Below are 21969 nucleotides of genomic sequence, written 5' to 3'. Positions count from 1 at the left end.
TTTAAAAGTAATGCATTAACATATTGAATTACTCCTTAAAAAAAGCAACTAATTGCATTACTTAGTTACATTGCACTAGTTGCATTACACATTTTAGTATTTAAGCAGTATATAACTATCATGGACTATAGTGTGTGTGTTTATCTCACCTGTCTAAGCTCCTCAAACACCAGCGATGTGAGCCACACATACAGCAGAAGTTCCCTCCACGACGGATAGGTCTGGAAATCGATCATGAGCACCACGGCAAACAGCCACAGGAAGCCAAAATAAGAGGCGATGTTCCAGTAAAACTTGACTTGAGGCGACGTGAACAGACTCATCAGACAAGACGCACAGTTGAGAGGTTTCAGCTCAGGCTTCAGCTCAGGCTTCTGCGAGGAGTCGCTGAGACACAACAATTATCACTCCTTACTGATTCAGACAGATACATATTTTCGTATGCTTCTACATGCTCACATTAGTTTGATACATTAACATATACATATGTACAATTCTATATGACCCTAGACCACAAAACTAGTCTTAAGTGTCAATGTAAAGCGTTAAATAATATTTCCATTGATGCATGGTTTATTAGGATCAGACAATATTTGGCTGAGATACAACTATTTGAAAATCTGGAATCTGAGGGTGCAAAAAAATCTAAATATTGAGAAAATCACCTTTAAAGTTGTTCAAATTAAGTTCTTAGCAATGCATATTACTAATTAAATATAATAGACTATTAAAAAGTCATTATAGTATTATTAATAATAACTTACTATGAATATTACATAAAGATAATAATAATAACTCATGAATAAAGATTATTGCATAAAGACAACAACAACAATATATTTTTTTGTAATATTTATAATAAATAATAGTTTTTTAATAGTGTAAATGTTTTTATTTATTATAATGTAAAAAAACTAAAATAAAATCATTAAAACTGGTTTTGTATATTGGTTAGGTAATCATGATAATAATAATAACTCATTATGAATATTACACAAAGATAATAATAACAATAATACGTTATATAATAATCTCTTTATGTAATACGCATAACAAATAATTATTTTAAATAGTCTAAAGATGGATTATTATTGTGTCAAAAAATTATGTAATATTAATAAAAAACAAAAAATAAAACCATAATAATAATAATAATAATAATCATATGTAATATTCATAATGAATAATTGTTATTTAACCATCTAAAATAAATTAAGTTATTAAAAGTTGGAAATGCATATTATGTTATAATAATAAAAACGAAACATTTTATATATATATATATATATATATATATATATATATATATATATATATATATATATATATATATATATATATATATATATATAATTTATATGTAATATTCATAGTGAATAATTGTTCTTTAACTATCTAAAATAAATAAATAAAATAATTCAAAATTGGTTTTGCATATTGGTCATGTAATAATAATGGTAATATTTCTTTGTGCAATATTCATAATGAATAATTGTTCTTTAATTGTCTAAAGATTACGTATTATTGTGTAAAAAAATACAACAAAACATTGAAACAAATTTACAATAACTGAAGGGATTGACTCATGCCTTTAAATGCATTGGTGTGAATGTGGGCCGTGTGTGTCTGTAACTCAACTCACCGATAATGCCGTTTGAGTTTGGTTTCTGAGCTTCCAGAAAACACCGAATCATCGGCCAGTTTCTGCTGCTCCGTCCTCTCGGCCTGTCTCTGGATGTCTTCATCACGTCTGCCAGAGTTCAGTTTAACATTAAGGGTTAATTGCGAATCGCTTAATTATTCAGTGCAGTGCTGCTATCTGATGGTGTGTGCATGTAATGACCCAATGACATGACTTTAGGTTTAAGCGCTTTAAATTATGCATTTGATCAAAACAAGTGTTTTTACCTGAAGGTTAGGAAGCTGGTGTAGATGAGAGGAAAGAAGATCATGCAGAGCAGCACTTTCCAGGTTGAATTCTCCACAGACAGCTCTCCACACCAAACCTGAGTCAGCAGAGCCTTACAGAAAACACCAAAAACAAACAGAGTTTTACTATTTCTACCCTTTCACAGACGAAGAAGGCAGCAGGTGCAATGCATACCAGCTTTTCGCTTCGGAGCCGAGCGTTAGTATCGTTCTGCTCAACAATAAACTAAATGTGCATTGGCTCTTTTAGTTTAAACTTGAAGTAGATTGGTCTATCGAAATGTTATGCAATGCATATTACTAATCAAAAATTAAGTTTTGATATATTTACGGTAGGAAAATTTACAAAATATCTTCATGGAACATGATCTTTACTTAAAAAATCAATAATTTTGATCCATACAATGTATTTTTGGCTATTGCTACAAATATCTCTGTGCAATTAAGCATGGTTTTGTGATCCAGGATCACATACAAAAATCCATATGAATAAATAATAATAATAATAATAAAAATATTCATAACATCACAATGGTGAGTAAATAATGACTTATTTTTTTTAATTTTGGGTAAATTAGCCCTTCAATACGCCAAGATTTATATTTGTGACCCTGAAACACAAAACCAGTCGCTGAGGTATATTTGTAGCAATAGCCAAAAATACATTGTATGAGACAAAATTTTAGATTTTCATTTTATGAAAATAATCATAAGGATATTAAATAAAGATAATTTTCTTAGAAGATATTTTGTAAAATTATTACTGTAAACATATCAAAACTTACTTTTTGATTTGTAATATGCATTGCTAAGTACATCATTTGGACACTTTAAAAGGCGATTTTCTCAATATTTAGATTTTTATGCACCCTCAGATTCCAGATTTTCAAATAGTTGTATCTCAGACAAATATCGTCTGATCCTAAAAGCCATAAATCAATGGAAAGCTTATTATTATTATTAGAAATCTCAATTTAACAGGTTTTGTGGTCCATGGTCAAATATCTCAGTAGGATGATGATGGGTTTGTTCACCTGGACTCCAGAGTGAGCGATGAAGCTCTTCGCGTCGGCTTTGAGCGCGAGCCACAGACAGGTGCTTCTGCCCCACATCGGCGAGACGCGCGTCAGCAGCTTCTGTGCCCTCTCTGCGTCCCAGCTGTGACACTCGCTGAACACACCTGGGACAGGAAGACACCAGCAGGGTTAAAGGTCCCAGCTCTGCTCAGAAGGACATGAGGCGATGTGTGTCGGCTCGTACCAATGGCTTGTTTCTCGTAGTGGCTGGCCAGTTCTGTCATGTCCTTTGCCTCTTCACTATCGTCCTCTCCGCTCTCCTGCGCCAGCTTCCTCAAGATCTTACTGGCTGCCAGAGCGGCTGCGATACAGTCTCTGCACTGCAAACACAACACAATACTAACTACAACCACACTCATGCTATTCAAGAGGATATTGTGATAACAGATGCAAATTACAGATTTTAAATACACAATCAGATTATATCATTTATCATAAATCATATGAGTGCTCATTTTACACAAAGAACATCTGAACAGCTAAATTTAGGCAAACCACAATAGATATAAATAGAAAACTGCATAATTTACATAATGTAGGCTTGTCAAAAAAATATAAACAGCAGCCATTATTATTAGGATAAAATAATTTGGTATGTTTTTGTTTTATTTTTAGTTTAATCATGTGAACCTAATTCATTTTCAGAAAAAGGAATGGGTAATATTTCACATAAAAGAGAACACAAAACTGAATAATAATAACAATAATTATTATTATTGCTAGTATTAATATTTATTATTATTAGTAGTAGTAATTACATATTATTGTGTCAAACATAGAAATAAAAATGAAAAATTGGTTATTGGACACTTGAAAACATAAGAAAATTAAAAAAATAATCTGTATGATATAAAATAAAATATTTATCTCGATTCACAACCAGTGTAGTAGTAATAATAATAATAATAATAATAATAATAATAATAATAACAACAACAACAACAACAACAACAACAACAACAACAACAATTATTATTATTATTATTATTATTATTAGTATTATTATTATTGTTATTAAATACACATTAATTTTATTTAAATTGTTCTTTAATAGTCTATGAATATGTTTTATTGTGTCAAAAATACAAATAGAATATTTAAATAAAACATTTAAATAAAAAATGAAAACCTGGTTCTGCACACTTAAATGCATAAAGAAATAATCTGTGATATATAATAACAAAATATTTCACTATGAATACATTACAGGTGCTAAAATCATCAAATAGTTTTTACCATATCCAATTTAGATATGTAAACTATCCAAATGCACTGATTATTATTATTATTATTATTATTATTATTATTATTATTACTATTACTATTACTATTATTATTATTATTATTATTATTATTATTATTATTATTATTATTGTTATTATTGTTATTATTATTATTATTATTATTATATTTCACAGCTAAATGAGTTTCTACCACCAAATGAACCAGAAAACAAGTAAATGCGAATCATAAAGTGGAGCGTTCATCCCTAATTAATGTTATACCTGCTCCCAGCTGATCTCTGCCATTTCTGGGTTATTCTGCACAATGGCCCAGAGGAAGAGATCTCGAATCGATTCCCAAACCTTGTTTGCGGTCCTCTCTTCATCCGAACATGACGGATTAATCAGGCCTTTGGACGGCACCTGAGAGAGGACCACAAACACTTCTCACAACTCTTCTGATAATCAATAATTATAGAAGCTTGCAAAAAACATGAACAGGTCAAAAATAAGTCACATTAAATTCTATTTTGTATAAAGACAATATGCCTACTTTAGAATCATTTAGATGCATTGTGACATTATTACTTTGATGTCAATTCATTAACTTTTTTAATCATTATCAATGTAATATCATAATTTTTGTTTTAATTTCAAAGAAACATAAAACCCTTACAACTAAATTTATGAGGGGAATAAAAGTTAAGAAAATTCTCAGCAGTTAACTAAAATGATCATTCATATATATATATATATATATATATATATATATATATATCAATTGTTCAATTGTTCAATTAAATCTGAAGAAGGCACTTGAGGGCACTTTCGAGGAGCCGAAATTGGAGCGAGCCCTCCCTGGCAGAACTGGGTATCAGGGTCCCTCCCAGGGCGAAACAAGGAATCAGGAGCCCTCTCTGAGCCGAACTGGGAATCAGGAGCCCTCCCTGACAGAACTGGGGATCAGCAGCACTCCCTGGGTTAAACGGCGAATCAGGAGCCCCCCCTTGGCGGAACTGGATGATCAGGGCGGAACTGGGGATCAGGAGCCCCACACTCCCCGGGCTAAACAAAAAATCAGGAGCCCTCCCTGTGTTAAACGAGGAAACAGGAGCCCTCCCAGGGCAGAACTGGGGATCAGGAGCCCTTCCCGGGCTTAACAAGTAATCAGGACCCTCCCTGGGAGAAACGAGGAATCAGGAGCCCCCCCTTGGCGGAACCGGATGATCGGGGCGGAACTGGGGATCAGGAGCCCCCCACTCCCCGAGCTAAACAAAAAATCAGGAGCCCTCCCTGTGTTAAACGAGGAAACAGGAGCCCTCCCTGGGAAGAACTAGGGATCAGGAGCCCTCCCAGGGAAAAACGAGGAATCAGGAGCCCTCCCTGGGTTAAACAAGGAATCTGGAGCCCTCCCTGGCAGAACTGGGGATCAGCAGCCCTCCCTGGGAGAAACGACGAATCAGGAGCCCCCCCTTGGCGGAACCGGATGATCGGGGCGGAACTGGGGATCAGGAGCCCCACACTCCCCGAGCTAAACAAAAAATCAGGAGCCCTCCCTGTGTTAAACGAGGAAACAGGAGCCCTCCCTGGGAAGAACTAGGGATCAGGAGCCCTCCCAGGGAAAAACGAGGAATCAGGAGCCCTCCCTGGGTTAAACAAGGAATCTGGAGCCCTCCCTGGCAGAACTGGGGATCAGCAGCCCTCCCTGGGAGAAACGACGAATCAGGAGCCCTCCCTGGGTTAAACGACGAATCAGGAGCCCTCCCTGGGCAGAAATTGGGATCAGGAGCCGTCCCTGGCAGAACTGGGGATCAGGAGCCCTCCCTGGGAGAAACGAGGAATCAGGAGCCCCCCCTTGGCGGAACTGGATGATCGGGGCGGAACTGGGGATCAGGAGCCCCCCACTCCCCGGGCTAAACAAGGAATCAGGAGTCCTCCCTGGGCAGAACTGGGGATCAGGAACCCTCCCTGGGCTTAACTTGGGAACTAGAGCCCACTCTGGGCTGGATTTGGGGACTGGGAAGTGCTTTGGAGGAACAGGCACAACAAGGCGCTTTCAAGTAACTGGCACTGGAGCAACTCCAGGGACTGACAGGCTTGAATGAAGAACCGCTGGCAGGCTTGCCACAGGAGTGACCAACAGACTTGACTCGGGAACGGCCGGCAGAGGCATTCCGGATCAGGATTGGAGACTCTCCAGACACTGGATGAGTGCCTCCTCCAGTTGTGGTAGGTTGTGTCTGGGAGCTCCATGGGGCGATGAGCCAAGACAAGGAACATCGCTCATTTCTCCATTTGGACTGGGAGAAACGCATGGGAAAACAAAACACTTATTAAAAAAAAGGAAAACAAACGGGAAAGGGTGTGCCACTTAATTGTTATTTGGTCTGCTGTTCTTTCACAACCCACTGAGGCAGGAAGGAGCAAAGAGACGCAGGAGAATATTTAGAAAACATAGAATTTAATTCAAACTCGAATCGGACTCAGTGTAAGTACACAGGACTTAATGAGTAGAAGATGAGGAATATCTGGAACTATTGAAAGAATAAAAATAGGAAAAAACTGGGAACAGGAATATAGCAGGAATATACACGTGAAAGGTATATGCTTAAATGTAAATTAATAACCCACTTATGTAACATTATCAGTTAAACTGAATTATATTTGAAAGCTATTCAAATTGTTTTCATTAATTTAAATAAAATGGAAATATAACTATTTGCTGACAAACTTTAAATACTTTTATCTTGAAATCAAAAATTGTAAATATTGGAAATTAAATAAAAAAAAAATTTTTTTTAAATAAAAATGAAAAAAACATGCATGACACAATTACTAATACTGAACTGAAATTAAAATAGAAAATGGAAAACATAAAAATTCTTAATAAATACTGTTATTAAAGTATACTACAATAACACTGTGCTGTAATGTGAAAAATAACAATACAGTAATTCAATTTAATAATATTTGTATGTATATTTACATTATTATTTAGTCATTTAATTTAAATCATTTAGTCATGATTTATATGTCCTTGCTGAGCTGTTTTTAGTGTGCTGTTCTAAAACTTGCCACTAAATGGACATCATCTTTGGTCATCTTGTAGCACGATGGGTCGTATAACGGTTGAGTGAAACTCCCCAGCAGGTGGCGCACTTCTTCAGCCACGTGACTCAAGGAGATCTTTGTGCTTCCAGGCTGTGGCTCTTGACCCCTGCAGATTTTTCCACCCTGGACTCTTTTAGCAAGTTTGCGCAGGAAGAAGCAGGCGGGCAGGTGGGCGTAAAGCTCACAGAGCATGTCTTCACACTCCATAAACTTCTTCACACACACTCCATTCTCCAGCAGGAGACGCACAAATTCAGGTTTGTCACCCACCAGCGCAGAAAACATGGCATGATGCAGATCACTGGACTGAGATGAGAAAGATATGGAAAATACATGATCACAAACTCAACCAGGTCAACCTAGTGTATTATTATTGACTTCTAAGCAGGGCTATTATTGTTTACTAAAACTAAAACATATAATAATAATAATAATAATAATAATAAGTAAATAAATAAATGTTTACTACATACAATAAAAATTGTAAAAACACAAACTTAAAAGAAAATATCTTAAAAAATTATATTTATTTGTCAAAGCAGCATTTGTCATTTTGTCATTTTAGTTTGTTAAAGTACAAAAATAACCAAAACTAAATAAACTAAAATTAAAAAATGTATAAAAACGATATAGACATATTTAAAAATCATAATAATAATAATGAAAACTTATTTTATATCAGCTTGTTGCCAAATAAAAAATAAAAAAAATGAAAACGGACACATTTTTTAAAAACTAATAATAATAACAAAATTACAAAAACATTAACTAAAACTTCAATACAAATAAATGCCATTGCTTGAAATAAAATAAACATTAAATTAAAAACATATTATATTAAAATATCTTTTAATACATTATATAAAAAAATTATACTATTCTACAAATATGTATTTTTCAAAGCAACGTTTCTCATTTTATTTTGAGTACTAAAATAAATAAACAAACAAAAATATTTTATATAGACATGTTTATTAATAATAACAATAATAATAATAATAATAAATAAATAAAAATCTATTTAAAAAAATGTAAACAAAAAATTATAAATAAAAAATTATAAAAACCATAGACATATTAAAACAATGAAAATAACAAAACACAACATTACAAAAATATTAACTAAAACACACACACCTATATATATATTTCTTTATATATATTTCTTTATATATATATATATATATATATATATATATATATATATATATATATATACACAAAAATACACTATGAATAATAAAACAAACAAAAAAAAAAATTAAACTTAAAAATTACTAAAATACCTAAACTGTAATATTGTATCATCTATACTAAAAAACACAGCTTCTAAGCTTGGCTTGCAGTCGTATTTTAAAACAAGTTAAAACAATATCTGCAGTACACAAACGTGATGTATTTCAGCAAATGTTAATGAAGATAATTGTATGTGGCATGCACAAAAGTTTCTCTTTGATCCTCTAGTTTAGTTTAGTTTGTAGATCTCGACCGTCCACTGTCTGTCCTCGGTGAAGATCTGGCTCTCTGCGATGTCGACCCGGTTCCAGGCCACAGCGAGCTGCAGCTGTCTCTCCCACGACTGACGAGCCGTTAATTCATCGCTTCTGGAGGCTGAGGTGCAACAACATGTGTCAGGTTTAACCATTCTCAACAGTTTGTCTTTATTTATTTCTTCTACTGATCAAGAAATGAAAAAAAAAAAAAAAAAAATGTCTCAAGTCTTGTGATTTAAAGTCAACTTTAGGTCTGAAGTCAAGCCACCGATTGTTTTAAGGTTTTCTATAAACTGTGCTGCAAGACAGTGTTGCTATTGTTGGATTAAAGTATTAAAAATAGTTTTTGGTAATTAAAATAAAGCTGAAATTAAATTAAAATATTAAATGAAAAACGTTTAAAAAAAAAAAAATTCTGATGATTCTTATAAAACCTGTCAAAAATATGTCCAGGTCATATTTCACACCTGAAATAAAGAATATTAAATCATATATATATTTTTTATATGTTTCACACACACACACACACACACACACACACACACACACACACACACACACACACACACACACACACACACACACACACACACACACATATATATATATATATATATATATTTTTTTTTTTTTTTATTATTATTATTTATTTTTTTTTTACGAATAAAATACCTCCTTTTTAAATTTGAGGTATTTTCCATTTCTGCATTGTATTGCATTGTGACATATTTTCATACCAATTGATAACCAGTTTTCTTATCATTATTAATTCAATATCATTATTGTTTTTCTCCAGAAAACAACAACAACAGCAAAACATCCTTCAAATTAAATTAGCCTGAGAAACAAGGTGGGGGGGGGGGATTACTTTTAAGACTTATTTTGCTTTGATGCAAAAAACTTTCATCATTTCGTCATCATTGTTAACTATTAACTAAAATGATTAAAATCATTATCTGAAATAAAGCTAATATAAAATAACTGAAAACAGTAGATTAAAAACATGCTTAAAAAATTGGCAACTAACTTAAATAAAATTACTGTAAAAAACGGACAGAAAAAATTTACTAAAACTTAAATAAAAATAAATTCAAGAATTTAAATATCTAAAAATATTTTTTAAGAAATAGAACCATCAATTTTCTTTAAACTGATAAAAATGCCAAAAGCACATAAACAAGCATATTAAAATAAAAAGCTAATTCAATGTTCTAATATTATGTAAATAATACTAAAATAACACTGCTGCAGGATGATCATTATATATATATATATATATATATATATATATATATGATTTAATATATATAGACCATTTACTATAACAGCATGAAATACACTTCTGTCTAACGTCTGTTTAACGTTTTGAGTTGCACTGAAGAACTAATGAACATCTCACAAGCAAGACAAGTCAAGTGTGTCTATAAGCAAACATGCTTGATAGACTTCAGTGCTTGAGTTAATAAAGCTACACAAAAAAATCTCTACAGCATTTCACTATATAGCTCCAGCACTAATAGCTTCCTCCATCAGAGATGCCAAGAGAGGATGAATGCATTTAAACCAGAGTGAGCTGCACAATGCCAAAACCACCATGACTGTTCTCTACACAGCATTAAGCTTAAAGTTATCTGAAATAATGTGCATGATAGTGTTTATACGCTCTCGATCGCACTCTCCGCTGCCATTACTGACCCAACTATTACCGGAACAACACAATTAGGCTCTGCCCGGAAAAACCAAGTCATCAAATTTCAGACGAAGAAATGCAGAGACTTGAACGTGTGCCACTTCGCACCTTTCAGTAGAGCCTGGAGAATGGCTACGTCAACATCACAGTTTCTTTCCTCGTCGAAGTGAAACACAGTGAGCAAATGAGACATTCGGATGATGTCCTGAATCTAAAGAAAGACAAACAAAAAATTATAAAATTCACTGCTTAAGATACATTTATTCAACTCGCTTATGTATCTCATATATATATATATATATATATATATATATAAACACCACTATCATTAAATTATATTTTATATTATATTATATTTATACTAATTCTCATTTTATATATATATATATACATTAAAACATTTGGTTCATGAATAAGACTACAATGTACTCTTCTATTCAAAAGTTTGGGGTCAGAAAATTATTATTCTTTTTTATTAAATACTTCTATTGAACAAGGACGCATTAATTTGATCAAAAGTGACAGTAAAGTCATTTATAATGTTGGTAAAGATTTCTATTTCAAATGAATATTGTTCTTTTGAACTTTCTGTTCATCAAAGACTTAAAAATAAATGAATGATGGTTTCTACAGAAATATTCGGCAGCACAACTGTTTTCAACATTGATAACGATCATAAATCAGAATGATTTCTGAAGATCATGTGACACTGAAGACTGGAGGAATGATGCTGAAAATACAGCTTTGAACACAGGAATAAATTACATTTTACTATATTTTCACAAAGTAAACAGTTCTTTTAAATTGTAATAATATTTCACAATTTCCACTGTATTTTTAATCAAATAAATGCAGCCTTGGTCAAAAAATTCTCAAAATGTATATTGATATTTTTGATGTTCTGTCTGTTACCTTGTTGGTCCACTCAATGAACTGCGACCCATCAAAGCTTTCATACTCAGCTTCTGTAAAAAACCTCTTGATGAGCTGCTGGATACGGTCCGGAGTGACCTCTGACCCGGGCAGAGCTGCCGCCTGAGCGATGACGTCCGTCACGCGTCCAGAGCCCTCCAGCACCACACACGGCGTGTGCTTCAGTATCGCATTGTGCACGGTCTGCCAATAACCATGTGAATTAGGCTTGATCTCACTGTGATCTGGGAAACTGATGACTTTAAAATCTCACGTTTAGCGTTCCTGTACCGCAGTCCAAGACCACACAGACCACCGGTATCGTCAATCCACTATTCTCTGCAAAGATAAACATACAAAACTCACTTCATCAATAATACATGACCAATAAACAATGTTAAAGAGCCCTGAAATACTAATTCTGTGACTTTTAGTTGTAGTTTACTGTAAGTTTCACCATGCAGATTTTTAGTTAAAGGCTAATTTAAAAAAAAAAAGTTGATATGTCCTGCCTAAACTTCCTGTATTAACAGGAAATACATCCACACAGGACATAAACCAGCTTTTTTCAAACATTTGCGACCCTTGAGCACAAAAGCAGTTTTAGTCGCTGGGATATATTTGTAGCAATATGCAAAAATACATTGTATGGGTCAAAATGATAGATTTTTCTTTTATGCCAAAAATAATTAGGATATTAAATAAAGATCAGGTTGCATGAAGATATTTAGGAAATCTTCAGGTAAATATATCAAAACGTAATTTTTGATTAGTAATATGCATTGCTAAGAACTTCAATTGGACAACTTTAAAGGTGAGTTTCTCAGTATTTATATATTTTTTTGCACACTCAGATTCCAGATTTTCTAATAGTTGTATCTCAGCCAAATATTGTCAGATCCTAACAAATCACACACCAATGGGAAGATGATTTATTCATAAATAACTGACTCTTAAGACAAATACTGCATTTGTATTTGTTCGAGATACAATTATTTGAGAGAGCAAAAAAATCTGCTTTAAAGTTGTTCAAATGAATTCTTAGCCATGCATTAAATTAGGTTTTGATATATTTATGATAGGAAATGTAAAAAATATCATCATGGAACTTGATCTATAATTTTGCCTCTTACAGTGTATTTTTGGCTATTGCTACAAATATCTCTGTGCAACTTAAGACTGCTTTTGTGCTCCAGGGTCACATTATAATGAAACAAAATACTTTTTGCTGTTCTTTTGAACTCTCTGGTCATCTGTGCATCCCGGAAAATAAAACACATCAGGGTTTCCTCAAAAATATTGTGCAGCACAAATGTTTTCATCAATGATAATAATCAGAAACGTTTCTTCACATTAGAATGATTTCTGAAGATCATGTGACACTGAAGAATGTAGTAACTGATCACATGAAAATGTTACATTTTACTATATAAAAATTTCACAATAGTAGTTTTTAATGTGCTTTTTAACCAAATTAATACAAGTGAGCAGAAGCCATGAAAAACATTAAAAATCTCACCAACCCTAAACTGCTAAACTTTTTACTGTACTGTACTTTTTACACAAAGTTTGACCTACAGTATATTCCCTGGCTGAACGTTTGCCATATAATGACTGCTCTGATCACAAAAAACAGTTGGTAATCTGAATTTAGTGAAGCTTCCTCAACACTGCACCTCTATTTCCCAGCGGCTGTTGAGAGATGTATTTCTCCAGACCAGCCCGCAGCTCCATCTCAACTCCATAATGACGAGTGCCATCATCCACCAGCAGGAAGTGAGTGTGGTTGATATCGAGACAGGAGAGATGACCCTGACTTTGCTCGTCCAGAGAGTATTGCACAGGGAGATAACCCTAGAACAGACAAGACAAGATCCAGGAAAATGCTGTTATTATAAAATCAATAATAGCGTCAATTTCAGCCTGCGGTTATCAACATAACAGCTACTTTAAGTAGGTATGGTTTAACATGCAGTGTCATGCAGTATCAGCTTTATAATATATTTGCAATTATATAGGATATGGGGATTTTAAACTAAACAACAATGTATTTTTTGTGATTTAATTGCACTTCTGATTAAGTTTCTCAAAGTTTGTGGCATTGCATTTGTTTTGTGAGTATGATGACTTTAAAAATAATATACTGATTAAATGTATTGATCTTCAGTGCAAGCAAAAATGACATTAGTGCATCATGATGCAAAAACAAATAGACCAGGAAATCTCAAACTGGGGTTTGTGAGTTGATGAAAAGCTAATAATTATATCATACATTTTTTTTATAAATAATAATAATAATTTATATATATATATATATATATATATATATATATATATATATATATATATATATATATATATATATTTTTTTTTTTTTTTGTTTGTTTCTTCACCTGCATGTCATGTGACCATTAAACCAAAACTGATTCATGTCAAAAATAAATTTTGAGAGTTGGTTAATTTGATTAATTTCTGTTAATCATATCAAACCTGTTTTAATAATTTCAAGCCTCTTTATTTCAATGAATAAATTCAAAACTCTGATTCAGTGAATTATTGCTCAGAAACTGGGGTTTGTGAGGAAACTGCAAGGGATTTGTGAGTCGATGAAAGGCTAATAATTGTTTAAATACAAAAAATTTAAAATTTAGTGAAATAATTGTGAATTTTGATGAACATGAAATTTGAAATTCTGAATGAATGTGAAATTTTAAATTTTAAATTTGAAAAGGTGAAATATTTTATTTGTATTTCTGCCACATGACCAAACCAAATCAGCGAGCCGCGAACATGCAAACGTGCAGTTAAATTATTGAAAAATTAACATCAAGTACATATTTTAACTGCTAGGGTTCAGCCGACAGAACATTTGAGAATATTTCAAGTATTATAATGTTTAATTACATTTATGCATTTGACAGATGCTTTATCCAGAGTGACTTACATTGCATTCAAGGTAAATGCTTTGTTACTTCATGCATTTCCTGCGAATCAAACTCATAAACTTGCGTAGTTATCAGCATGCTTTTTTTTTTTGAGTCACAGCAATAGCTTTAATGATCTGGAGTTGTTCCTACTCGCATGAGCTCAGAATTGATGAGGTCTTTTTGATTGTGAATGACTCCCCAGGGTGCAACACCGATGGCGACAATCTGTCCCTCCGTCAAACCACTACTGAGTGTGTATTCTCGCACGGCCATGCCCACGTGCTTCATCACACCAGAGTGTGTCCCTCCTGTCAGGATCCATGCACCTGCCACACGGAAAGCATTGTAACTAGAGAAGTTTCAGTCGGTCAAGTTCTACGTTACGTCGGTGACTGACGAATTGGGATCTCGCTAGAGAAACAAATTGCCTTTGAGTGTTAACAAAACAAGCCAATGAATGTTGGCGTGCGAGATTTGCATTGCGCACCCTGTCCCACAGCGTGGGTATATAAGAAGAGCACGTCCAGTTGCACATTCAGCTTTTCGCTGAGAAGCCGAGGCTTTCAGCTGCCGAGCAAGAGTGTGTTCAAGACAGCCAAATAAACTACGAGTGTTGGTGTTATGGGGCGTTAGCAGGGGTTGCCAGTACCGCAGCTTCTCATTCTGCAGTCACTTTGGTGTTTTCAGAAAAAGAGCAATTAAATAAAAGAGCTCCAAAAGTGACGCGGCATCTTTTTAAAGATAGTCTTCCACATGTGTGTTTCTGGTTGTGGTCATTTTCTGGCTCCATCTGATTGTCATGATCGCTGCATTGCGTGCCTGGGCCTCGAGCACACGGAGGCAGTGTTCATGGATGAGTCATGTTCTCCTTGTGGGAATATGACCATTGCGATTTTTCAAGTCCCCCTCCCCATGCCCTGTTCTAGTTCCTTTGCCCACATTGTTAAAAATATTCTGTAAAATATACGGTAAAAAACCGGCAGCTGTGGTTGCCAGAATTATACCGTAAAAAATACGGTAAAACCGTTTTTGTTTAACGGTTTTATACCGTAAAAAATACAGTTACACTGTTGTAGGTTTAAAGGTTTTACTTTATATTTACAGTTTAATACTATAATTGATCTGATATAATATTAATATACGGACTTATTGAAGCACTGAAAGCTGTTTTGTACCTTTGTATTACACTGGTAACCACCAAAAGCAGGTGGTGATGAGAGAGTCACGTGGTGAAACAAAGCCCATCACAAGCAGCTTTTATATAATAAGATATATAGAAGGTGCACGGTGTCATTCACACAAGCACTAAACACCATCATGGTGAGACTCATTAAACTGAAATATGCCATAAACATTAATTTAACAACATTTTATGTAACATACAAACCTAATAAACATAACAGATAAGAAAAAAATTAAGAAGAAACATAGTTATTTCAAGGAAAAAACATCAAATTCAAACAAAATTTGAAATGCAACGCAGAGAATTCTGGGAGCGTAAGTTTACGTTTTTCTCTGTAAAGTTTACAGGAAAGTACCGTTAACCAGTAAACAGGTTTGTACCGTAGCATTTTCACAGTTTTTTACTGTTGAAATCAGTCATTTTTTACAGTGCAGAGGAGGTCTACTTTGGCTACTTTGGTGTACCGGGATGCGAATGCTGAAGCATCGGACAGGGCTTGTCACCAGCAGATGACCAGATCTCGATCATTGCATTGGGGGATGGGCTAGCCTCTAGAGATGAGGATTCTTCTGCATTGCCTCCTTCTGGGAGAGTGGCGTTGCTCGGGTCAGATCCAGAGCTGACTGCTATGCTTGCCCGTGCCTCCTAGAGCGTCAGGTTGATATGAAAGCCCCCTCCATTTCCTGATTGCTCAAAGCTGAATGATTGGTTCCTGGGGGTGCATCACGTCGATCGCCGGCAGCCACCTCTGGTTCCATTCTTCCTGGAAGTGCATGAGGAGGTTACTAGGCCCTTTTCTCCCCGAAACAGATCTAGTGCCTCCTCCGTCCTCACTACCCTTGACAGCGGGGCAGCAAAGCGGCATGTGGAAATCTCCCTAGTCGAGAGTGCTATTGCGATGCAGCTTTCTAATCAGCCAAGGCTTACAGAGCTGCTGGACAGTCCACCTCCGTCCTGCACACCATGTCCCTCCTGATGGTCTACCTGGCCAAGGCACTAAAGCAGCTGTACGAGGGTAGTTCTGATCCAGGTGTAATTCAGGAGCTGCACACTGTGACTGACCTTGCGTTATGAGTGATGAAAGTCACAGCACATTCCCTGGGTCAGACAATATCCACTTCGGTGGTCCAGGAATGCCACTTTTGGATTACCCTGGCTGATATGAGTATGTCCGACAAGCACCGCTTCTTGGACTCTGTGATCTCCCAGGCTGGACTCTTCAGCAATGCGGTGGAGAGCTTTGCCCAAACAGTTCTCTACCACACAGAAGCAGCAGGAGACAATTAAACACATCCTGCCCCGGTGGCCTGCTGGTGTCAACACCCCACCTCTGCTTCAGCCCAAACATTCAGTAAAATAGCAGTTTCCAGTTTCTCTAAGTCTCGAGAGGGCCAGGATGGCAGTGCATGAGGTGCAGCCTCAATACACCCGTCACTCTCTCCTTTCACCAGCGGGCTCTAGGGCCTGGTACAAGGATGCTCTGCCTTCTCATGCACCCCCTTCCCAGCCGTGGAGCCTGGTAGGAGTCGCACCATTCACTCAGGACAACTCCAGGACACTGTGCCTTCCAGTACGAGTCCCTGTGCTCCACCTTGCTGCCCCCCTACAAGGCATGCCTATGCACTGAAGTGGAACCAGTTTGTCGTTTGGTGTTCTTCCCACCGGGAAGGTGCCTTCTTGGGATCTCCCCTTGGTCATGCTTGCTGCGCCATTCTCTTCTACGGGCCGGATACGTGCCCTTAAGTGCTTCTCAGTTCAGTTTCCCTTTGGCGAACCCTGTTGAAGTTCCTCCCGCACCCTCGGAAGTCAGGCGTGGCAGAGTGGCAGATGCCAGGTCCAGCACTCGTGGGTATGCCCAAGGTTAGCCCTTGTGCTGGACTAGGTGCCCGTGTGTAGTGATTCCCCTACCGGTGACCCCACAAATGTTTTTCTTCCATGGTACGGGTTTCCTAATGGTAAGCCTGTGTCTTTCCCTGGCAGAGATTCTTCTGCTGTCTCTGCTGCATAGTGATCTCACCCCAGGAGGGCTTAGTCTACCACAGGGACTTCCATATGTAGCACTCCCCCATGGCCAGTCCATATGTGTAATCTCCACATGTTACCTGCTATGTGCAGGATGTGGCTTCCATATTATTCCCCTACTTGGGTACACTTTCCCAGAGTTATCCATTATCTCACTGTATGGAACAGCAGTGGTGGATTCCTGTGCCTAAGCCCTGTCCTATCTTCTGCCCCGGTGTGGGGGGACTTGACGGCTTTTGCAGGGCACTGAAGGGGGTCCCTCAGCAAAAAACTGAATGTATGAATCTACGCGCTCTCCTTATATGTCCCCGGGGGGTGCCCGATGCATTGGATAGTTTTGTTAACACTCAAAAGCAATTAGTCTCTAGCAATATCCCAATTCATCAGTCACTGATGTAATGTCCCCATTCCCTCCTTCAGGGAACAAGGGTTACAAACGTAAAATATGTCAACAAAACCCATCAAAAACATGATTTTGTGGTTTGTGATGGTTGCACACACATGTTCTAATTCTCTAATTTTGAGTCAGTGTCATTGAGAGCTTGACAAACCTGGCTAGAATTTAAAGTCGAGTTCAGACTGAACGATTTTAGCCCAAGTTTTGGCTCACCGAACGGTTTTGAGAAATCACAGACAAATGTCCGAGATCACAGGCAAATCAGTGCTCGTTCACGCAAGTGACAATTACAAAGTGTTAATGAGCAAAGACGCGATCTGAGAGAATTCAGGCGATACAAAATCATGCTGTGTGAAAAGTGTTCTGACTGAAAACTACATCAGCGATGACCGACAGCTAATGAGAGAGCAAGATACAGAGCAGTGGGGAGTTCAGGAGGGAGTTATAGACCACAATATCAGCAAGTATAGCTTCTTTTCAGAAAAAGGCTTTCTTCTCTGCCTATTTGGACCCAAGAATTGGAAGAAAAGTTTGTAGAAATTTGGTAGGAACACCCGTGTCTGTTCTACGTTTCATCTGAGCTATCCCAGTCTCAAGTGAGAACTCAGCTCTTGCACGTGTGATATCGCATTGTTTTCTTGTCACATCTCGAGCGTGTTTGGTTGTGAAATGTAGTTTGCGTGCCAGACAGATTTATTGACTATTCTTCCTATTGTAAAGTCATGCAGTGTGAAACCTTCTGTTACCGATCCATTGTGCAGTGTGAACTGAATGCTGACCAAGATAGTCATGCAGTATGAAAAGACCAGTGACCCAACTTCTTTGAAAATCGTGCAGTCTGAACTTTTTTTTTTTTTGTGATACTGTTTAATGGCAATATGTCTGTGTTTTTATTGTATTTACTTATGTGAAAATAAATGCAAAATGATATGCATCTGACATAAACAACCAAGCAGTTGAGATTTGCTATATAGTATATATTACTTAAAAAAATGGGATGTACTAAATCTTCGCCTTTAAATCTAGAGCTATGTGGTAATTTAGTTTACATTGGGCACTTATGCAGGCTGCTGTACCTGAGGTCTGGGCGACTTTGATGAGACCCCGACGAAACTTGTCCTTCAGGTGAGTCTTTATGTTTACGTTTTTGTCTCCACCGGTCACTGATATCAGCAGATTGGGCGAACGCAGTTTCCAGTGTTTGGTCATCAGCTGGTAGAGACGCTCACAGGGTGTGTCCGAGGACACCCGGACATACTAATCACACACCACAGAAACCCTTCTATGAGTTCAAAAATATACTTCTAGATCCTCTGTAGTGAATGGGTGCCGTCAGAATGAGAGCTAATAAAAACATCACAATAATCCACACCACTCCAGTCCACCAGTTAATATCTGGAGAAGACAAAAGATGCATGTTTCTAAGAAACAAATCCATCATTAAGATGTTTGTAACTTCAAACCGTAGTTTCAATATGAGTCTATAATCAATAATAACACTCAATCTTAATGATGGATTTGTTTCAGTTTTTGTCTTCTCCAGATGTTAACTGAAGGACTGGAGTGCTGTGGATTATTGTGATGTTTTTATTAGCTCTCATTCTGACGGCACCCATTCACTGCAGAGCATCCATTGATGAGACACTGATGCAATGCTGCATTTCTCCAAATCTGATGAAGAAACAAACTCATCTTCATCTTGGATGGCCTGAGGGTGAGTAAATCATCAGCACATTTTCATTTTGGGGTGAAATTATATATTTTAAACATCTATAAAATGCAGGAGGCGTGCTTGAATTAAATTTTACCTTTGCGGTCTTCTGTCCAAGCCCCTCAAAGCTGATATCTCCAAAAGCGTCGGTGGGCACCTCTCTGATGTGTCTTTGTCTGTTCCACTGCTCTCCCATATAGTTCTCCAGTTTTTTGGCTTCATCGCTGTGCTCATCTTTTATATAACCACACATACAAATCCCCTCCCTGTCAACAGTAATCCATGTTATCCACACACCAGTTACATCCCAAAAACACACGCACTGCACATATTGTCCAAATGTTGTTAAACTACACACAGAATCCAACAGGAGTGTATACATGTGATCTTTAGTTGACCGCTGGTCAACGGGACCATTTATGTGTGTGATACTGATGTAAAGTGAAATTTCATACACTAAAAGCATCAGGTGTTGATTAAGTTTGAAATTATTTTAACTGAGAAATTGCTAGTGAATTTCACAAATACTTATGAAAATAACACACTGAATTACACATTACATTTTTAACTAGAAAGACTGAAATATTATTTTCTTGTGGTACGTACTTCATTATACTTTTACTTATTATACTTCCTATTTTAAGCACACAGAATAACTTTAAAAAACAGTTAATGAACAAATATACAATGCACAAGTCAGGATAATTGTATGCATAATTTTGTAGCTCAACAACAAAACTTTCACAACAGCTCAGATATTCAGCAAAAACATCTTTTGGGGCAAAAAGTCAGTTTTGGATGATTAAATTGTTTTTATTATAAAATAATAATAATGATGTATGAAATAATAGTCCGTTTTTTTTTTTTTTTTTAGGAACAGTTTAGACAAAATGTTTAAAAATCATATCCATGTAAATCCATATATATATATAATTTATTTATTTAAATGTTGTATTATATTTGATACACCAGGGTTCATGGCTCATATAATATGATATAGTGAAAATATGGAGCTCAAACTCGAGGATGAAAATGTATTTTTATTCCAAACTGAGCAAAAATATGTAATGCAGAAGATGCTGATATTTATATGGACAAAAAGGGATAAAATGCTGATGCTTGTAATGTAAACCAATGAGATATTTATAACAGTACATCAGTTACTTACATAAAGTGATATAAATATCAGTCGTCACTTGAGATCTCCAATAAAATGTCTTAAGATGATATTTCAATGCTTAGTTTTCTGACCAAAACATGCAATGCAATACGATGATGACTTAGAGATGAATAAATAACCGTTCCTCAAAAGCCTGATGATCATATTTGAATCAACAGGATTTTTCTAAAACACGATTGGAAAATCAAGTAAAATACAAGTCTGGAAATACAACTTGCTATTCTTATGTTTATCTGATAAAAATCAGGACATTTGTACAATTAAATAGAAAGGCTTTTACTTGCTAACTATCAAAAACTATCAATCAGACGACAGAAGGCATTAAGTTTTTTCAGCAAAGTTTGATCATATCAAATATGATACAGTAGGCTTTATAGGGTTAATTCATCATATAAACATGCTCATCATACCTGTCCTTCTCCACATAGAAGAAGCACTCTTTCTTCTTGATGTTTTCTTTAATCCATTTGTTGAGCAAGCTGTGCTGAAAGAAGGGAGACTGAGACAGAGGCAGAGGCAGAGACAGAGGCAGATTTAGGTCTTTAATGCTGCTGAAAGCTTGCGACATGTTCAACTCAATCGCTGCCTCGTCCATGTTTGTGTCAGAGACAGTCAGCGTGAATGAGACGGGTGATGGACTTGGGCAGGACTAGCTACAGTGCATTTACTGCTGCGCTGAAAAACTGCCCTGCTGCAGTGATGATGTCAGACAGAGATGAAGCATTACAGGGGGTAAAACTAAACTAATGGAAACATATACGGCAACTTCACTGAGAACTGGTCTGTTATTTTAGTATCGCCGATACAACTATAGTTTTTATTAATATTTTTGTACTTTCTGTTTTCATTTTCATTTTAGATCCAATTTAGTTTTAGTTAAAATTTTTTTTTAAATGCAAACATATATAACTTACATTTTAACAAATAAACATCCACCAATCCCACCTAAAAACTTGACCCATAAGACCACATTTTTTTCAAATAACACAATATTGTTTATTAGGGTACACCTGATACTCGTCAACTCCGTAAGCCACAATTTAGGTGGAACCTCTTTTTTCTTCAAAACAAAAGGATACGTTTTTTTATGAAACAAACTGTTGTTATATATAGTC

At 35.9% G+C, this 21969-nt stretch overlaps 1 protein-coding gene across 1 annotated transcript in view; it reads right to left on the bottom strand.

The window, feature by feature from the left end:
- The window catches only part of LOC128020185 (transient receptor potential cation channel subfamily M member 2), a 31036-nt gene extending 9587 nt beyond the window's left edge, over nucleotides 1–21449 (bottom strand). Inside the window, exons 1-16 of the mRNA XM_052606888.1 lie at nucleotides 21265–21449; nucleotides 19772–19940; nucleotides 19040–19220; nucleotides 14512–14687; nucleotides 13111–13288; nucleotides 11709–11773; nucleotides 11435–11638; nucleotides 10631–10733; nucleotides 8829–8950; nucleotides 7304–7645; nucleotides 4511–4651; nucleotides 3190–3325; nucleotides 2964–3109; nucleotides 1909–2021; nucleotides 1643–1750; nucleotides 150–387 (exon numbers count right to left, since the gene is read on the bottom strand). Of these exons, the coding sequence (XP_052462848.1) occupies nucleotides 150–387; nucleotides 1643–1750; nucleotides 1909–2021; nucleotides 2964–3109; nucleotides 3190–3325; nucleotides 4511–4651; nucleotides 7304–7645; nucleotides 8829–8950; nucleotides 10631–10733; nucleotides 11435–11638; nucleotides 11709–11773; nucleotides 13111–13288; nucleotides 14512–14687; nucleotides 19040–19220; nucleotides 19772–19940; nucleotides 21265–21449 (2607 nt within the window). The remainder of the gene's footprint in view (nucleotides 1–149; nucleotides 388–1642; nucleotides 1751–1908; nucleotides 2022–2963; nucleotides 3110–3189; nucleotides 3326–4510; nucleotides 4652–7303; nucleotides 7646–8828; nucleotides 8951–10630; nucleotides 10734–11434; nucleotides 11639–11708; nucleotides 11774–13110; nucleotides 13289–14511; nucleotides 14688–19039; nucleotides 19221–19771; nucleotides 19941–21264) is intronic.
- Nucleotides 21450–21969: the final 520 nt, after the last annotated feature.

The sequence above is a fragment of the Carassius gibelio genome, chromosome A9, assembly GCF_023724105.1.
Source record: "Carassius gibelio isolate Cgi1373 ecotype wild population from Czech Republic chromosome A9, carGib1.2-hapl.c, whole genome shotgun sequence".
NCBI lineage: Eukaryota > Metazoa > Chordata > Actinopteri > Cypriniformes > Cyprinidae > Carassius > Carassius gibelio.
This window is presented reverse-complemented; position numbering and strand designations above follow the sequence as displayed.